Below are 19,209 nucleotides of genomic sequence, written 5' to 3'. Positions count from 1 at the left end.
TCCCTACAGCTTCACAGATGGGCTAAGTCTGTGCATACAGACAGGGATTGCAGGGACGCAGAACCCTGACCCCCGGCCCAGTCCTGTCTCAGCCTCCCTGGTACAGGCCTGCCACCTCGGCCTGAGCTGCTTCACCGTGACTCAGCCCAGGACAGAGATGTTTGCACGACTGTTCCAGAAAAGAGGCGGAGGACAAGGTGGAACCGAGCCGTGGACCCACCAGATTGGTCTCACGGCGAATGACAACATCACGGCGCGGCCCTCTGGGGCGTCACAGCGCGAAGGGATTGGTCCGCCTTCGGTGACGTTTTGGGCGCGCCGGCGAGTCTAGCCTAGCTGTTACACGATTGGTTGACGCTTATATGGCGTCATCGGAGCGCGCCGGGAACGCCCAGGATGCATGACTCTGTATCTGTTGGCTGAGAATAAATGGCCCTGGCTGCCGCTGGTGCAATGCTACGCTTTCCGGCCTTGCGAGAAGTCGGGTGCCACGCGGGGACTCGTGCCGCAGTTCGTACTGCGGTGTCGCCGGGCTGACCACGAAGGAGGACACCGCTTGTCTGTCTCCACCGCCGGCCCCCACGAGAGCCAGGTACCGTGAACTGTGTCATTGTGGGTCGCGCTAAACTAGGGTCACAGGTGCTGCTGAGTAGAGGGTCACAGGAGCTAGTGAACCTGGGGCCGGCGTCTTCGCGTTGTGGGCAGCAATGAGTTACTGCTGTCTTAGCGCAGTGACATCTTACATCCTCAGGTCAACTGTCCTGAACCAGTGTTGTCTGCTAGGCATGGTGATGCAGGCCTGTAGTCTCAGCACTGGGGAAGTTGAGCCATTAGATCGCAAGATCCAGGCTATTCTGAGATAAATAATGAAGACCCCTTCTCAAGAAGCAGTCTACGAACCAGGCACAGTGGTTCACACCTTTAATCCTAGTGCTCCCGGAGGCAAAAGCCGGCGAATCTCCGAGCTAATGGTCAGCATGGTCGGTCTACAAAATGCGTTACAGGACAGGCAGGGCTGCATAAGAAAGACTCTCCTATAATAAAAAAGAAAGAAAAGAAACAATCGGTGGTCATTTGGTAATAGCATCAAGTGCTGGTATCTTTGAATGAAAACATTTCGTAATGTGGATTCTGTTGTGCACGATGCCCAAAGGTTTTGTAGCCAGCGGGAATGAGAATTGGCAGTTAGCAATTAAATACACCTGAGAGGGAAGTGAATGGGGGCTGGCAGGTGGTAGGAATGGAGTCTGAGAACGCGATGCTGCAGCTGAGTCCTTGTAAGGTAAATAGATGTTTACTGAAACCTAAGAGTTCTAGACAAGGAATAGATTAGAAGTCCCCAGTGGACAAATGAAGTGACAGGAAGATGCGAAAAGATCTCTCGGGGACTTGAACTCTGGAAAGTGCAAGAGTTTTGAACCATTTGATGGGTGACAGAAGGTAGAGGAGACTTGGACCTAAGCCTGGTCCCCAGGCTGCCAGCCTTTCTGGTTGTCTATTTCTTGCAGGTGATTAATGACTTGAGCCTCCTTCCCTACTGAGCTCTGGCCTGATATCATTAAGGAGTAAGCACAAAGTAAAACTCAATGCATAAGGGAGGAGGACACAGGGGACAGACCACACTGGGGAGTGTAGTCAACTAATGTCAGTTAGCACCTGGGAATAGAATCTTGTTGATGTCAACAAGTGTCCTGAGGAGATGAAATTGCTACTCAAAATCCAAGGCGATTGCGATTTTCAGTGGTAGCTATGAATTGAGTACAGAAAACTCTTCTCATTCTTCACATTTGTTTTGTTTTTGCCAGAGCTGGGGACTGAACCCAGAACTCCCCCTTCCGCCATGCTAGGCAAATATTCTCTTATTAAGTTAAGAACTTCAGCCAGGTGTTGGTGGCACATGCCTTTAATCCCAGCACTCAGGAGGCAGAGGCAGATGGATCTTTGTAAGTTCGAGGCCAGCCTGGTCTACAAGAACTAGTTCCAGGACAGCCTCCAAAGCCGCAGAGAAACTCTGTCTCAAAAAAACAAAACAAACAAACAAACAAACAAAAAAAGAGAGGCAGAGGCAGGCGGATCTCTGTGAGTTCAAGGCCGGGCTGGACCAACAGCCTCTGAAACAATACAGAGAAACCCTGTCTCGTAAAAACCAAAAAAAAAAAAAACCTCAGGTGCCATAGGTGCCATTCCTTAGAAACCATGCACTATTTTCTTTGAAATAGGATAATCTGTCAGTGAATCCTGACTCCGACTCCTCAACACTAGAATTCCAGTCACTAGCCCCTAGCCCTGGAGTTTTTCTTTTCGAGTCTGGGTCTCACTATATCTCTGTGACTGGCCTGAAACTTGCTATGTAGATCAGGGCCTATTCTCTTCATTTCTAATTCCCACAGGTGATTAATACTTAAATACCTGTGTTTTGGACACCGTGTTCATAATGGAATTTCCTGACTTGGGGAAGCACTGCTCAGAACCGACTTGCAAGCAACTAGGTAAGAACTTTCAAGAGTTCCTTCTAAGAAATGCTATTTCATTGGCAATTTTGTGAGGGACATCTGGCTATTTCATCATTAACTAAAGTCTTGGTCTTTGGCTTCTCAGCATGAGGACTCTGGTGCAGGACACAGGGTCCATTAAACACTGCAGTTTAACATCTACCTAAAGTCAGACAATGGCCACCAGGGCCATGCAGATACAAGTATACAGCTTGGGTGGTTGTGATAGCACAAGAGATGGAATCTGTGTTGAGAAGATAGCTTTGTGGGCCCTTTGTCTCTTGGTTTTATTGCATTTCTAGCTTTGGGACTGGGGTTGTGGCTCAGTTGGTAGAACTCTTTGCCCAGCGTGTATGAAGCTCTGTATTCCATCCCAGCACCACGTGAATCCAGTGTAGCGGCTCATGGCTGTAATCCCAGCACTGGATTGTGGCAGGCAGGAGGAACAGACATTCAAGATCCTCCTAGGCTACATAGTGAGTTCCTGGCCAGACTGGGCTAAACAAGACCCATCTCAATTTTTTTTTTAAATGTCCTCTCCCCAAAGTCGTTTTCTCTCACATGTGACACTTTCAGGATGTATATGTCTCTTAAAGGAATGAGGAGCCTAATGTAAATACGTTCCTGCTTTGATTGGTATGTAGTTCTTTAGTTCCAGACTTTCAGAGGATTTACTGTTTTGTCTTGATTTTTGTTTTTTAGATTTTCTGCCAATAACATGTGACGCATGTAAACAAGATTTCTGTAAAGACCATTTTTCCTATGCCAGTCATAAGTGTCCCTTTGCGTTCAAGAAGGTAACTCATCATCCCGGGATCTAGGCTGCATGCGCCCCAGCCGTTCGGTCCAGTTGTTCTGTGCAGGCCAGAGAATGGTCTCTGACAGCCAAGTTTTGCATTTTGAATAAGTGGGCTTATTAAGTGTACAGCCAGCCAAGGTGAAAGAATCAGTGAGAGAGCTGGAAGAAGGGGAGATGGACGGATGAATAGTAAAACATTGTCCCGTTGGCACCAGAGCATCCAGCAGAAGCAGACTGGGGAGGGTGAGGGAGTTCCCAATTGCTGTATTCTTCTGACTTCCTGTTCCCACTGCAGGTACTTCTCTATCACAGGGTAGGCAGTGGTCCCCTGTTGGAAGTAACTTCTCTTCTTAGCTGTTCTCTATGGCATGGAATTTTTACGTAGTCTGCACTGCTATTCTGCCTGTCACAGAGTTAGGGGGACTGGCCCATCCCAAATCAAGAAGTCTTGGAGGACATGTTGAGACAAACACGATTGGGTTTGAAATGGGGTGGCGATGGGTTGCAGCATGGCTTCCAGAGCTAGCTTGTCTGTGAACTCGGGTGACAGTTTAGCAATATAGTGTACATCACATCAGGACAGTGGATACCAGCCACTGCAGCTGCTTACATTAATTTTACTTTATTTTTACTACATGTTTAATTCTGTTTTTGAGACAGAGTCCCACTTAATAGCTCTGATGGCTTGGTATTTGCTATCAATCAGACTGGCCTCGAACTCACAGAGATTCATCAGTCTCTGCCTCCTACATGCTGTGATTTAAAGTGTGCTCCACCACACCCAGCTGCTTTCTACCTTTTGTGAAACAAGGTCTCTTATTGACTCTGGAGCTTACGAAGTAGCCAGACTGGCTGGCCAACAAGCACCAAGATCTTCATGTCTTTGCCTTCCCATCATTGGAATTGCAAATGCATGCTGCCAGCCTGTCATAGTGGCTGGGAGGCAGATGCAGGAGGATCTCTGTGAATTCAAGGCCAGGTCTATAGGGTGAATTCCAGAACAGTCAAGACTACACAGAGAAACCCTGTATTGAAACAAACAAGCAACAAAATTAAATGCAAGTACCTCACTCTTAGATGGGTGCTGGCGTCCAAACTTGGGTCTCTGAGCCATCTCCCCAGCCCCTTTTAGACTGGGCATGTAAGGGAGTAAACAACCATGGAGGGAGATGACCAAGATTGTGCGGGAGGACTGATCCACATAGCTACTGGAGTGTTTGTGCTCTGAGCTGTCCCTGGCAGGTGCAGGTGCAGACGGTCAGCAGTAGCAGTCTTCTGGGACAGTCAGGAAGTCACAAGAGCCCATGATTGCCTCTGCAGCCTGTGCTCCATGCAGGTGTGCTGTCTCCAGATAGTGTGTTTGTATGGAAGTCAGGACTGTGGCTATAGGCTGTGACCCCTGAGGTCCATGGGGAAGTCTGCACCCACTCAGCCAAACTGTGCTGTGGAGGGGGGTTAGTAGAGGACAACCCCAGGTGCCACTCACCTTGTTTTCTGAGATAGTCACTGCTGCCTATAGTTCACCAAGTAGGTTAGGCTGGCTAGCTAGCAAATCCCAGGGATCCTCCTGTCTCCACCTCCGCAGTGTTGGGATACCAGCATATTCTACCAAACTGGAGGTAGAACTCAGGTCGTGGTGCTTGCTTGGGCTTCTTTGCCAAATGGACTGCCTCCCAGCCCTCAGATCGCACCCACAGTGTGTGTGTCGCACATTCAAGCCTTCACAGTTGGCCCTTCGCCTTCACACACTTGACTTGTACAGCAGGTGTCAAAGTCTTGGTCCTTTGGGTCATTGTAGCAGGAGTTTTTAGGTGATTCCACACTGTCCAGGAGACACTGTGAGGTGCCTGTTAGAACCCCAGGTTCCTCAAGTCCATGGGTTCACTCTGTCCCAAAGGTGACTCAGAGGTTATGTCAGTGAACTCTGCCACTTCCTCTGATGACATATGAACAGTAGGTGACTTTGTCACATGGCTTAACCAGGACTGGCTACAGTCCAGCCAAGTCATTGGGGTGGGTGGGGTAGGTGACTCACGTTCCTGTGAAGCAGGCACAGATGACTAGGTGGCGCCCTGTTTGTGTATCGTCTAGACCTTTCCTTATACCCATCCTGGGAAATGTGTATCCATGATCACACAGGAATCTGTGTGGACACATCAGCCAACTGAGTCAGCCTTCCTGCAGACAGCAGGCCACACAAGCCTATGATCCCTGTTTGCATCTGATATCTTCTGGCATGGATCCCCTTCCTGGGTGGTCCTGGCTCAGAGTTTTGCCCTCACTCCTTCCAGAGCCCCCTCAGTGGCTGGCAGTAGACGGGGTATAGCCTGTCCTTTGCTGAGGCTATCTTCCTGCTTGTAAAGCCACTGTGGGTCAGAGAGGCAGCTGCTCAGAGTGCCTGCTGGTGTTTCCATCTGTCACCTTGGCTCTGAGGGGTCAGGTGGGTCCCCTCCCACAGCCATATCATGCCCACCCACCCCCATCTCACCAGCTTCCTCTCTTGAGGGCCCTGCAGAGCTGGCGGTGGCCTTTTTGCATTTGAATCCCAGTAGATGACTTTGGCTGGTTTACTGTTTTTCTGTAAGATGCTGTCCTGCCAGCCTGTAGTTTCTTGCCTCACCAGTGTGTTCCCCTGTGAGTGTGTGTGCGCGAGATTGTGTGTGACATTTGAGTGTAAGTCTTGGTGTCATTGTATGTTCATTATTTCAGGACGTGCAGGTGCCCGTGTGTCCCCTCTGTAATGTCCCAATCCCTGTGAAAAAAGGTGAGATCCCAGATGTGGTGGTTGGAGAGCACATGGACAGAGATTGCACCTTTCACCCTGGGAGGAGCAAAAAGAAGGTGAGAGTTGGGTTAGGGCTAACACATGATGATACACAGTATAGTGCTGCTGCTGCTGCTTTTTTTTTTGGGGGGGGGAGGTCAAGTTTCTTTCTTTTGAAACAGCATCTTACATAGCCCAGGCTAGTCTAGTATTGCTATATAGTCAAGGATGACCCTCCTGAGTATTGCAGTAATCACTACCATGCCTGTTTTACAGTGTTGGGTATCCAGCCCCAGATGTTGTGCTTGTTAAAGTGTGGAGTGCTGACAGTCAGTGGGAAGCCAAGGTCTTCCTGCATTATGAATGGCTAGTGCTGCACGGAAACAGTTCCTGAGCCTCACGGGGTCCCAGTTTAGGTCCTTGTCTTCAGCAGTCCCCAAGTGTCTCCTGATATGACTTCCTAGAACTTTCTGTTAACTCTCCTTTCCTGCACCCCCTCTGGAGTCAGAAGAAATGGGCCACATTCTTGGTCCTCTCCTGGGGGTGGGGGGAGTGTGCCTGTCTTTGGTCTTTCTTGGGGAATAATGGAACTTCTCAGAGAAGTCCCCTGCCACCCAGAGGGCAGCACAAGCCAGGTCTGTGTGGCCCCTGAGCTGAGCTCTAGCTGCCTCTATCCGAGCAGGTCTGCAGGTGTGCCTCTGTGTTAAAGGTGGGCCTGTGGCCTCTTTGGGATGCGGTCCTGCTGTGCCCGGCCTCCCAGTGACCGTTCCTGACCACTGTGCTTTGTTTCCTCACTGGCTCGCTCTGAGGCTCTTCAGTTAACAGCTGTGTCTTCTCTCACCTGCTAGTGATTTTAGCTTCTCAAATCTGGCTACAACCTTTCTCTCCCTTTCTTCCTCCTCCTACGCCTCAGCTTCCCCCTCCCTCCCTCCCTCCCTCCCTCCCTCCCTGTTTTTGAGACCCAGTCTAGCTGACTACTGATCCCCCTGCCTCAGCTCTCTGAAGGCTGGGATTGCAGGCCTGCACCATCATGCCTTGCTCTTTTGGTTGTTTGCTTTTCTAGACTCGTTCCTTCTAGGGAAACCTCTTTGCTGCCATTTTGTTTATATTTCACGAGGGGAAGAACCTTAACATTTGCAGATCCCTTCCTTAGCGTCCTTCCGCAGGCCACACATTCCCAGGGCCTGAGCTGCAGGCTCAGGAGCCCTCACATCCTGGCAGCTCCTCATGGGAGCTCCCCGTGTGCTTTTCTCCTGCTTATTGTTTTCTTGGATGCTCAGCCTCAGCCCGCCCCACCATTTTCTGGAGTAAGCACACACACATGCATACACACGCGTGTACGCATACACACAGGCAGTAGATAAAGCTTTCTGCCTGGTCAAGTAGGCCTGACAACCTGAGTTAAATCCTCAGAAACCACTGTCCCAGAGCCCCTGAGCCAGTTGCCCTCATGGTGTTGCTGTCACACTCTGCCTCTGCCTCCCTCCCTGCCCTGTTTTCTTTCTGCCTAGTCTTCAGGAAATTGCCTGTTGCCTCCTCCAGGTGCCCCAGCTTTGCTGACTCCGTAGTCAGTGTTTGCCTCTCACCTAGGCATCGTCATTCTGAGTACCCAGTGCTTGTTAGCTCTTTATTTTACCCTTTGAAACAGCTTTTAAAAAGCCAGATGTAGTGTGTGCCTTTAATTCCGCAATTGGGAGGCAGAGGCAGGGAGACACTATGAGTATGGGATATAGCGAGCTCCTGGCCAGCCAAGGCTACATAGTGAGACCTGGTCTTTTATTTATATATTTATTTTGAAAGAAATAAAAGGAAAAGCAATAACTAAAGTTTTTATTTGGGTTTGTGCATGCACATGTATATGTGTGTGTATGCACTGCCCTTGCATGAATGTGCTAAAACCAGAGGAGAATGCCTCCTGGGCTGCTCTATCATCATTCCCTGCCTTATTCCCTTCTGACAGTTTCTTGTTGAGCCTGCAACTAGACTGGCAGCCTGCAAGCTTCAGTGATGACCCCTGTCCCCACCCCTGTCCCTCACAGGCCCTGGTTGCAGGCATGTGTGTAGCCGTGCTCAGCTTTTTACAGGGGTGCTGGAGATTTGACCTTCGATCTTTATCCCTTTACAAGTGCTCTTACCCACTGAGCCATCTCCTCAGCTTCAAGTTTTGTTTTGGTTTTTGGTTTTTCAAGACAGGGTTTCTCTGTGGCTTGGAGACTGTCCTGGAACTTGCTCTTGTAGACCAGGCTGGTCTCAAACTCACAGAGATCCGCCTGCCTCCCCCTCCCAAGTGCTGGAATTAAAGGAGTGTGCCTCCACCACCTAGCTCAGGTTTTGGTTTTTGTTGTTTTTGTTTTTATTGGGCAGTGTTGGGGCATAAATCTGCTGCTAAGCTACAACCATAAGCTTTGTGTGTGTGTGTGTGTGTGTGTGTGTGTGTGTGTGTGTGTGTGTGTGTGTGTGTGTATGATGTGTGTGTGTTTTGAGGGCTGTGTCACATGTGGAGTCAGTTCTCTCCTAACTTAGACTCTCTGAGTACTTAAGAGTGCCACTGGGCTCAACTGCCAGAGTTCATTCCAGCTGGGCTGGTGACATGCTGCTCACAGAAATGACTTTGTTCTTACAGGTTTTCACACACCGATGCTCAAAAGAGGGATGCAGGAAGAAGGAGATGCTGCAGCTGACTTGTGCACAATGCCATGGCAACTTCTGCATTCAGCATAGGCATCCTCTGGACCACAACTGCCAAGCCGGAAGCAGCTCAGCCAGCAGAGGGAGGTAAGCATAGGCTCCTGGTGCTACCAATCTGGTGTGCAGCATGCCATGCAGACAGAAGCGTAGATTCACAGTCAGAGCTGGCGTCCTGTGAAGTTAGTCCTGCAGCTGCCACACTGGGGACTTCAGCATCAGAATTTATTCTTTCATGGGCCGAGACAGAGAGTTGGCAACTAGCTGTCTCCTTCCAAGAAGCCCCACCTCTCCCCGTTTCTGGATTGCCCAGTACTCCCTGATGAGTCTGGCTTTGTAGCACATTGCTCCCATCTCTGTCTTGGTCTTGGTGTGGTTTTCCTAAGTGACTGTCTATATCCTGCCTCCTGCTCTGTTAGGACACTATCGGTTGTGTGGCCTGCTGCCTTGACTGATGGCCGGGTGACTGATGCTCAGTTTGGTCATCTCAGTGAAGACTTGTCTCTAAGTGAGGTCCTTCCTCAGTGCTAGGGGTTGGATTAGGACATTGGCCTATCTTTTGTGGGAAGGGGCACAGGACATCCCTGATTGCTACTTTTGTAAGTAGTAGAAACTTTTGTCTGCATTCACTCCTGAGCCAAAATGAAACATAACTTACTGTGTGTGTGTGTGTGTGTGTGTGTGTGTGTGTGTGTGTGTGTGTGTGTGTGTGTGTGTGTGTGTGTGTGCGCGCGGGCGCCCGCCCCCCACCCACCTGCCCATGTACGCACTTGAGTATCCTTGATTTCCACTTTGTTTGACACAGGCCTCCTGTTTGCTGTGTCGTGTGCCAGCCTGGCTGACCTGAGAGCTCACCTGGAGGTTCCTGCCTCTGCCCCCCATGTCCCTGTAGGGCCCCTGGGATTGCAGACGCACACTAGCATCTGGCTTTTACATGGCGCTGGGAATTAAACAGTCTCCAGGCTTGTGCAGCATGCACTCTCCACTGAGCCGTCTGCAGTCTCATAAGCTACCTTTTAGTTTTTCATCTGTTGTTGGGGGTAAGAGGATACACATGCTACAGCAGGTCATGGAGGAGGAGCTCAGTTACTGTAGTTACACTTGACTTTCTCGAGCTGTTTGTGTATGATCCGATCTGTCTAACTGCATAGACAAGGTGGGCTTTCTTGATGTGGGTGAGAGGGTCTAATAAACACAAATCTGACGTTCTCTGTAGGCCTTCAACATCCGGAGCTCCTGAGCAGAAGCCATCGGGAATCAGTTGGTTGGCCCAGCAACTCAGGTACTAGTCTAAATGGCGTGTGAGACTTCAGCTGTGTCTCTCAAACATGTGATGTGTGCTTCCATGAGAAAGGCCAGGCCTGGCCACAATAGCTATTTCTAGAATGTCTTCCGCCCTTATTCATGACAGACCCCTTCCAAGCAGTTCTGACATGTGTGGTCACCCATCACTTCTTTCTCGTCTTTTTCAGGCGGACCGTGAAGTGACAGCAAGGCTCCTGTCTGGGCCGCACACCCGCTCCTGTCTGTTGGGTTTTAACCTTGGTGATGTGGCCTCGGGTGCTTTCCTGATTCTGCTGCTACACTGAGTCTTTATGAGAACCTCTCCCGTTGACTGTTGAAGTTAGGGCAGAGAGATGGCTCACAAACATGAGGACCTAGTTAGCCCAAGAGTCCATGTTTTTAAAAAAGCCAGATGTGGGGTTGTAATCCCAACACTTGGGCGGTGGAGACAGGAGAATCCCTAGGACTCTCTGACCAGCAGCCTAGCCTAATTGGAGAGTTCATACCACCAGAGGAAGACCGACATACCACCTCAAGAAACAAGGTGGACACTTCTGGGGAGGGACATTGGAGATTCACTTCCGGCTTCACACACACATGTGCACGCACGCGCACACACACACACACACACACACACACACACACACACACACACACACACGATGCACAAATTATTTAACAGAATAAATGAGGCTGTTCAGCACTTGGAGGTGTGTTAGGTTACCATAGCAAGCTGCTGAACTCAGGAGCCAAGGACCTGTGTACACCTCATTAGCTGTGGCTTTGACCTGTGCTGAAACCATTCCAGGACTTGGTGTTCTGGGAAATTCTGTCCCAGAGCTGCTGATGGCTCTACATTCTTCCCTACATGGCTTCAGTAATGAGATGCTTGTGGGGCACAGTCCACTCATGGTGCCCAAGAACACAAGTCAGTGTAGTGCCCTTTCCTGAGCTTGGGCCAGGGCTGCTGTGGAGGGGAGAAGGGTGAGCACGTGGCCTGCAGTAATTTCTCCACCACACTTAGCCATGCCATGACTCCTCATGCCTGGATTCAGGGGTTTTTCTTTGAGACAGTCTCACTATGTACCTCCAGCTGTCCGGGAAATCACTTTATAAACCAGTTTGGCCTCAGCCTGACTGCCTCCCAAGTGAGGGTTCAGGTTTAACTCCCAAGAAGAGCATCGTGGAACGGGAGCCATCTCGAAACTTCTGATGTTGAAATCTGGTAGAAGGCAGAGGGCGTCCTTCTTGGGCTCTATGAGGAACAGTGGGGATGGGCCACATTGATCCTGTGTCACCTGCATGGCCTGACCACTTCTACCACCAGCTGGCCGTGACATGTCTGGAGTACCCTGGTGATGACACCAGTGCTAGATTGATGGACACTGGGTGTCAGGGACAACATGGAACCAGCCGCCCAAGCCAGTTTTGCTCTTAACCCTGATTTCTGACACCTTTGGGAAAGTTAAACTCCCTGAATTACCTAGCAGCATTCTGCAGGTTGTGTGGCCTCTGGCTGTGGCAGGGAGGCTGTGGTGGGTTCACTCAGGCTGTTCCCCAAGGACTTGACTGTGACTGTCTAAGCCGGTGCCTCTCCAGGGTCAATGGGTACAGCTCCTGACTCCTCATTGCACTGCCTTCTACCCCAGTCTCTGGCGAGATCTGAGGGGACTTGGGGTTTGCTCTTAGAACAAGACCCAGGCAGTGGTGCTATCTGCGAACATGAGACATAGTTTTTCTGTGTTTCCACTTCCTAGGATGATGGTAGCCAGTGTAGAGAAACTTTTAATTCCACTTCAGTTTTAAAATAGCTGGGCTCATTCATTAGATAGTGTTTAAGTATGTGAGGGACCTGGGTGTGAGGGTCTACTTTCTAACCATTTTATGAAATAAAAATGCTTCAGCTGAGATGACTCCAAATTGAGATGGGCTGGGCAATGGCCCAGTGATTTAAGAGTTGGACTGCTCTTGAAGATGACAAGAGTTCAGTTCCCAGCACCCACATTGGATGCCTCACAACTATATATAAACCTCAGCTCCAGGGGCATCCAATGCCTCTGTCCTCTGGGCACTTGCACTCAAAGGCACAGACTTATTAAACACAAAGAAAAATCCAGTACATTGGGAAAGGTTAGGGCCTAGCTTTGTTGGGTTAACACCTTGAGTCCACCAGTGAGGAGCTGCGGCCATGATTCCATAGGAGGGCACCTGCCTAGAACCCCTCAGGTCTGGGGCATTGTTTAGTAGTAGAGCACCTGCCTATCACATCTGAGACAAAGGAAGCCAAACAAAATCACCAGGCTTTGAAGACAGTATCAAATGTAAGGCATTGTTTATATGTTGAAATATTTTATATATGATGGTTAATAAAACTAATTTATTTCACATATTTGTTTATTTAGTTTTTTTTTTAGGCAGAGTGATAAATGTGTCATTAATGAGCTCCAGCATGACCTTGGGCACCCACAGAACCCTCCCAGAGGCACAGATGGGAAATGGGACTGAGGCCAGATTGAAGGATGGAGAATATTAACAAGAAAAGGTTAAGGAGATTCTAACACAGGAGTCTGTTTGAAGACTTAACCAGCTGAGAAGCAAGAATTCTAACATAGTAAATCACTTCTTTTGGCCATGCATTCCTCAGCTTGCTCCTCCCAAAGAGCATCAGAATTCAGTTCCCAGCACCCATGTCTGGAAGCTAAGTTTTACTCTACCTCAAAGGGGCTCTGATGCCTTCTGGTCTCCATTGGTACCTGCTATATTCCCATCCTGGGCGCTCCTAGAACCACCCTATGATTTCAATTATAGAAAAGGGAGCAGAGATAAAGGGGTGTCCCCTAAAAATCCATTAAGTAACAAAGATTCCAAAAGATGCCAAAATTCTACATATAGTCACCAAACCACTGATGTTTAAGAAATCTATACTATAGGCTGGAGAGTTGGCCTGGCTGAAGAGAGGTTAAGAAGACCCAGGTTCAATTCTTAGCACCCACATTGTGGCTCACAACTATCTTATAACTACAGTCCCAGAGGATCCAAATCCCTCTTCTGACCTCTGTAGGCACCAGGCACATACATGGTGAACATATGTAAATGCAAACCTAACACACACATAAAAATAAATATAAAACTTAAAAAATTTAGAAGCCAACCAGGATGGAGTCACACACCTTAAGTCACAGCATTTGGGAGGTAGAGGCAAGTAAATCTCTGTGAGTTCAAGGCTAGTCTGGTCTACAAAGAAAGTTCCAGGACATCTAGGGCTGTTACACAGAGAAATACTGTCTTGAAAAAACAACAAAAAACCCAAAAACAAAAAAGTAAAAAGCTCACATCCATACTCTTATTTGTGGTTTATTATTTACTTTTCTGACTTCATTTTTTTTCCTATTTTTATTTTTGTTTTGAGACAATGTCTCATTACCTATCCTGGTAGACAGTGGCCTTTGAACTCAGAGATCTGCCTGCCTGTTCCTCCCAAAGGCTAAGAGACTAAGGGTGTCTGTGAGCCACCACACCCTGCTCATTCTTTTTTTTTTTTTTTTTGGTTTTTCGAGACAGGGTTTCTCTGTGGCTTTGGAGCCTGTCCTGGAACTCGCTTGGTAGTCCAGGCTGGTCTCAAACTCACAGAGATCTGCCTGCCTCTGCCTCCCCACCCTGCTCATTCTTTTGAAACAATGTCCCAAGTATCCAAGGTTGGCCTCAAAGGTAGTCTTGAACTCCCTGATCCTCCTGCCTCCTTCCAGGTACTAGATTTACAGACATTCCTCACTATGCCAGTTTATAAGGTGCTTGTTGCACCCTTCCCCCATGGTAGTCTGTTGACCGCTTGTTACTAGGAGCTTTTAGCAAAACACTTCTCATCCCCTCCTCCCAGAAAGGCCTGCATGCAAGTTCCTGTTTATTGTCTAAATGCTAATTCCTGATTTTGGCCCACCCCTTTGCTGGAGGGCCCTGGGAATGTAGGCTTCTGACCTTGATTTTTTTCCCTCGTAATAATAAATGCCATTCTCCTTGTAAGCATGAGTTGCTGTCCTTAGCTCTGAGCCTTAGATCTTTGTGAAGTATGGTAGCACTGTAGCTGCGAACACACTGGCAGCTCGATACAGTGCTGGTGATTTCACCCATGCTAGGTAAACATGGAACCAAGTGAGCTACAGCCCAACCCACCTATTTTTAATAGACTCCGACTCAGCTTCTCAATGGCTTGTCCAGAAATTCCTTTCTGCATAGAAGCCAAGGGCCCTACTTTATCTGAATCAAGGTCCCTAAAAGATTTTTTAAAATTTAAGGAAATTTGACAGCTCAGTGCTTGCTGAACACTGACTGCTTTTCCTGAGAATCCAAGTTGGATTCCCAGAATTCACATAGTGGCTCACAACCGTCTGAAATTCCAGTTCTGGATAATCCGATGCCCTCTTCTGGTCCCTACAGGCACTGCATGCCAAGGTGCACAGAAAACATGCAGACAAAACACTCATATACATAAATTAAATCTTTATTTTAAAATGAAAGGAAGTAAAAAAGTTTTTGAAGAAATGTGTGTGTGTGAGAGAGAGACAGAGAGAATGTTTTACCCACATATGTGTCTACACTTGTGTGTGCCTGATGTCTTTGGGGGTCAGAAGAGGGTGTCATATCTCCTGATTGGAACATGGTGGTGATTGTGAGTCACCATGTAGGTGCCAGGAACTGAACCTAGGTCTTCAGGAAGAGAACCAAGTGTTCTTTTTTTTTGGTTTTGGTTTTTGGTTTTTTCGAGACAGGGTTTCAATGTATTGTTTTGGAGGCTGGCCTCGAACTCACAGAGATCCACCTGCCTCTGCCTCCCGAGTGCTGGGATTAAAGGCATGTGCCACCAATGCCCGGCAGAGAACCAAGTGTTCTTAACTACTGAGTCATCTCTCCAGACCTGGAAGCTGATTTATGGGTTTATGTTGTTGTTGTTTAAACAGAATCCCAGTGTGTAGGCCAGGCTTGCTAGCTTTGAACTTGAAATCCCACTGCCTCAACCTTCCTAGTGCTAGAGTACTGGGTTTACAGGCAAGAGCTCTCACTCCTGTCAAGCCTATTGGCCTCATTTTTGTGGAGGCTGCTGGGATCTATGCATGGCATAGGACTGGGAGGGCTGATGCATTAGCCAAAGGCTTCCTTCCTGTCTCGTATGGGGCAGACACAACTTCAAATGCTTTGATATCTTAGAGCTGGCTTTGGGAAAGGTCATCCTCCCTGTCTTGGCTGCTCCCTCCCTTTTCTGAGTTGACTTCTGTTGTCACATCCAGTTCATGTTTGTGTGGGGCCCAATGCCTGGCTGTGGTTAAGACCAGAGATTAGGGACAGTGGGCTTGCCTTTCAAGAGTGTGAGCTGCAGTTTCTGTCCTTTTCACAAGATGTCACCAAAAGGCCTTCTTTGAAATAGAGGTTGACAGTGCTGCAGGCCCTTCCTGGGAGGCACTGAAGAGCTAGGTGGTGTCCCTGAAACCTCACCTCATTTCCATAGCTGGGGACTAACAATGGTCTCTTCAGTTTCTTGGCTACAAAATGAGTTTGGGAAGTGGGTGTGTGGGTGAATTAGACTTCCTTCCCCAAAGTCAAGCTTAAAAAGGAGGGTCTTTGTCGTCTTCTATGGTTTACAAGTGTCTTTTTTTTCCGTGTGTGTGTGTGTGTGTGTGTGTGTGTGTGTGTGTGTGTGTGTGTATGAGTATGTATGTGAGCACGCTTGTGTGTGTGGTGTGCATATGTGGACGTGTGTGTGTGTGTGTGTGTGTGTGTGTGTGTGTGTGTGTGTGTGTGTGTGTGTGTAGGCCTAAAGTTGATATCAGGCATCATCCTCAATCACTCTCCACTTCATTCATTGAGGCAGGCACTCTCAATTGATCACAGAGTTCGATGATTCAACTAGTCTGGCTAACCAGGTTATCCTGGGGTTCCTCTGTCTCTGCCTCCTGAGTACCAGGATTACAGATAGCTGCCATGCCTGCTTGCTTATTCACTTGGGTTCTGGGGATCCGGACTCCTGTCCCCACACTTGTGGAGCACACACTCTATCCATTGAGCTGTCTCCCAACACATGTTTTCAAAGGTCTTGAAAGGAGTCTAGAGGGGAAACCGGCCTGACTGTTCTTCTTGTCCTGAGTAAGGAATGACTTATTTTTCAGGAACAGTGTGAGAACTTACAAACAGGGGTGGGAGGGATGGCTCGGTAATTGAGAGCACATGCTGTTCTTCCAGAGGGCCTCGGTTTGACTCCCAGCACCCACAGCAGGTGACTCACAATATGCTCCAGGGGCCTCTGGCCCCTCTGGCCTCTGAGGACACCTGCACTCCTGTGCACATCCTAACACACAGACACCCACCCCACACATGTAATTTAAAATTCCTCACAGGTGTGCCCAATTTTGGGATTTAAGCTAATTCCAGATGTAGTCAAGTTGACAACCAAGAATAGCCATCTCACAATTCCTGCAAATTGTCCTCTGACACAGGTGCCATGGCACATGCATGTGTGTGCAGGGACACACAATAAATTGATAATTAAAATACAGCCAGAAGATGGTGGCACACGCCTTTAATCCCAGCACTTGGGAGGCAGAGGCAGGAAGATCTCTGAGTTCAAGGCCTGCCTGGTCTACAGAGTAAGTTCCAGGAGAGCCAGGGCAGAACAAACAAACAAACAAACAAAAAAAAACCAAATTGACAGCCACTACCACCAAAGGAGATGAGCACTTGACTGATGTTTGTTTTCATTTATTTGTTTATTCCATCCTCTACTTCTCCCTCCCTATGGTCAGGACCATGGGTAGGGCTAGCTCAAGGCAAGCCTGGGCTACAGTTGAGTTCAAAGCTGGTCAATGAAACCAAATGAGACCCTATCTCAGAATAAAAAGCAATAGGAGGGGGTGTCAAGGGGCTCCTGTTGCTCTTGCAGTTAGCTCCCAGCATCCATGGTGGGGCAGCTCATAATTGCCTATGCCTCCAGTTCTGGGGCATCCAGCACCTTTGGCCTGCCTGGGCACCTGCACTCATGTACACACACACACACACACACACACACACACACGCACGCACGCACGCACGCACGCATTCTCACCTCACACAATTCAAATTAAGGATGGATCTTTGGTTTGGTTTGGTTGGGGTCTTTTTGTTGTTTTTAAGACAGGGTCTCAGCCAGGTGGTGGTGGCACACGCCTTTAACCCCAGCACTCAGGGAGGCAGAGACAGGTGAATCTCTGTGAGTTCGAGGCTAGCTTGGTCTACAGAATAAGTCCCAGAACAGCCAGGGCTACACAGAGAAATCCTGTCTTGGGAAAAAAAGACAGGGTCTCAATATGTAGCCTTGACTATCCTGGAATTTTCTATGTAGACCAAGTTGGACTTGAACTCACAGAAATTTGGCTGCTCCTGCCTCTTGAGTGCTGGGATTAAAGGCATGCCCCACTATGCCTGGGCTTGCAAATAAATTTTTTTTGGTTTTTCGAGACAGGGTTTCTCTGTAGCTTTGGGGCCTATCTTGGAACTCACTCTGTAGGCCAGGTTGGCTTCAAACTCATAGAAATCTGCTTGTCTGCCTCCCGAGTGTTGGAATTAAAGGTGTGTGCCACCACCACTGGCCTCAGAATTAAATCTTTAAAAAATATTTTCAAAATAAAAAGTGTGCTGGAGTGTAGCTCAGTGGGTAGAATGTCTGTCCAGCATGCTTGATGCCTTCTGTTCCATCCCTGACTTCCATTATCTGGTCAGGGAACAGGAGGAACAGAAGTCTAGGGTCATCCTCTCGTGTAACAGGTCTGAAACCACCTGAGCCACATGAGATTATACCACAAAAAAAAAACCCACAAAAGGTAGAAAGAGGATTGGTATATAGCTTAAGGACAGCCCTTTCCTAGAATCAGCAGTAGATCACCTGCCTAGAGTCCCCCAGTGAGGGGCTGGCAGTGTGACTCAATGGTAGAGCACCTGCCTAGAGTCCCCCAGTGAGGGGCTGGGGTGTGACTTAGTGATGAGCCCCTGCTTACGATGTACAAAACTGCCAGTACTGGGAAATAAAACAAACATGAAATAAGTAAATGTAAGGTACTAATTGTACCTGTTTGCTCCTTTCCTGGTTTAAAGTCATCCCTGGGAAGCAAGCACAGTAACCTGGGTTGCCATTTTCACGGCTGTCAGGTGGAAAGCTTGTAAGATTTTAGGGACAGTAGGCTGCTCCATTGCTCCATGCAGCTGCCCGGTGTTGATGTGTTCACTGTGCTGAGCTCCAGCGTCGCTGATTCTATGGATGTTGGCTTGACTCAGCTGAGTTCTTCCTTCCCTCCCAGCTCTCAGCTGCCTCTTCTTTGCCAGTCACTAACCAGCATGCCTAATGGCCTTTGAGTCTCATTCTGTGGAAGGCTCTCCCCACTCCAGCAGGGCAAATGGGGTATATGGGGCACAATGAATCTTGGCAATCTAGTTCAATGGTCTAGTTCAATCTCCCACAAGTGTCAGAGTGCCCCACCCTCAGGCTTTGCCTTCCAAGGTGCTAAAGGCAGGGGCAGGATTTGGATTCTGGACAAATGTAATAAATAGTCCAGGCTGGAATAAGTATAAGAAAACTGTAGCAGCTTGGTGGGGGGGGGGGTGCACACCTTTAATTCCAGCACTCCAGAGGCAGAGGCAGGCAGGCAGATCTCTATGAGTTTTAGGCCAGCCTGGTCTACAGAACTAGTTCCATAAAAGTCTCCAAAAGCTACACAGAGAAACCCTGTCTTAAAAAAAAAAAAGCCGGGCGTTGGTGGCACACACCTTTAATCCCAGGCGGATCTCTGTGAGTTCGAGGCCAGCCTGGTCTACAGAGCTAGCTCCAGGACAGCCTCCAAAACAACACAGAGAAACAATACAGAGTCTCAAAAAACAAAACAAAAACATAAAAAAACAAAAAAAAGGATATTTAAAAAAAGAGGAAGGAAGAAAGAAAGAAAGAAAGAAAAGTAAAAAGAAAACTGTAGCATCCTATAATATGGAGGGGCTTGCAGTACGAATGCTAAGCTCACAGATTCTCACTTTAAGGATTTATTTATTTTTATTTCATGTGCATTGAGGTTTTGCATGTTTGTCTGTGTGAGGGTGTAGGATCCCCTGGAACTGGAGCTAGATAGCAGTTGAGAGCCACCATGTGGTAATGGAACCCAGGTCCTCTGGAAGAG

At 48.4% G+C, this 19,209-nt stretch overlaps 1 protein-coding gene across 1 annotated transcript; it reads left to right on the top strand.

The window, feature by feature from the left end:
- The first annotated feature begins 414 nt into the window (after positions 1–414).
- Zfand2a (zinc finger AN1-type containing 2A) lies at positions 415–12,409 on the top strand. The gene is made up of 7 exons (XM_040751251.1): positions 415–592; positions 2,391–2,489; positions 3,195–3,289; positions 6,001–6,132; positions 8,679–8,830; positions 9,957–10,022; positions 10,213–12,409. The coding sequence occupies exons 2-7, from the start codon at positions 2,435–2,437 to the stop codon at positions 10,226–10,228; spliced, it is 516 nt and encodes a 171-aa protein (XP_040607185.1). The 5' UTR covers positions 415–592; positions 2,391–2,434; the 3' UTR covers positions 10,229–12,409.
- Positions 12,410–19,209: the final 6,800 nt, after the last annotated feature.

This window comes from Mesocricetus auratus, unplaced genomic scaffold (genome assembly GCF_017639785.1).
Source record: "Mesocricetus auratus isolate SY011 unplaced genomic scaffold, BCM_Maur_2.0 Super-Scaffold_100008, whole genome shotgun sequence".
Lineage (NCBI taxonomy): Eukaryota > Metazoa > Chordata > Mammalia > Rodentia > Cricetidae > Mesocricetus > Mesocricetus auratus.
Note: the sequence above shows the minus strand (reverse complement) of the source record. Positions and strands in the feature narration are given on the sequence as shown.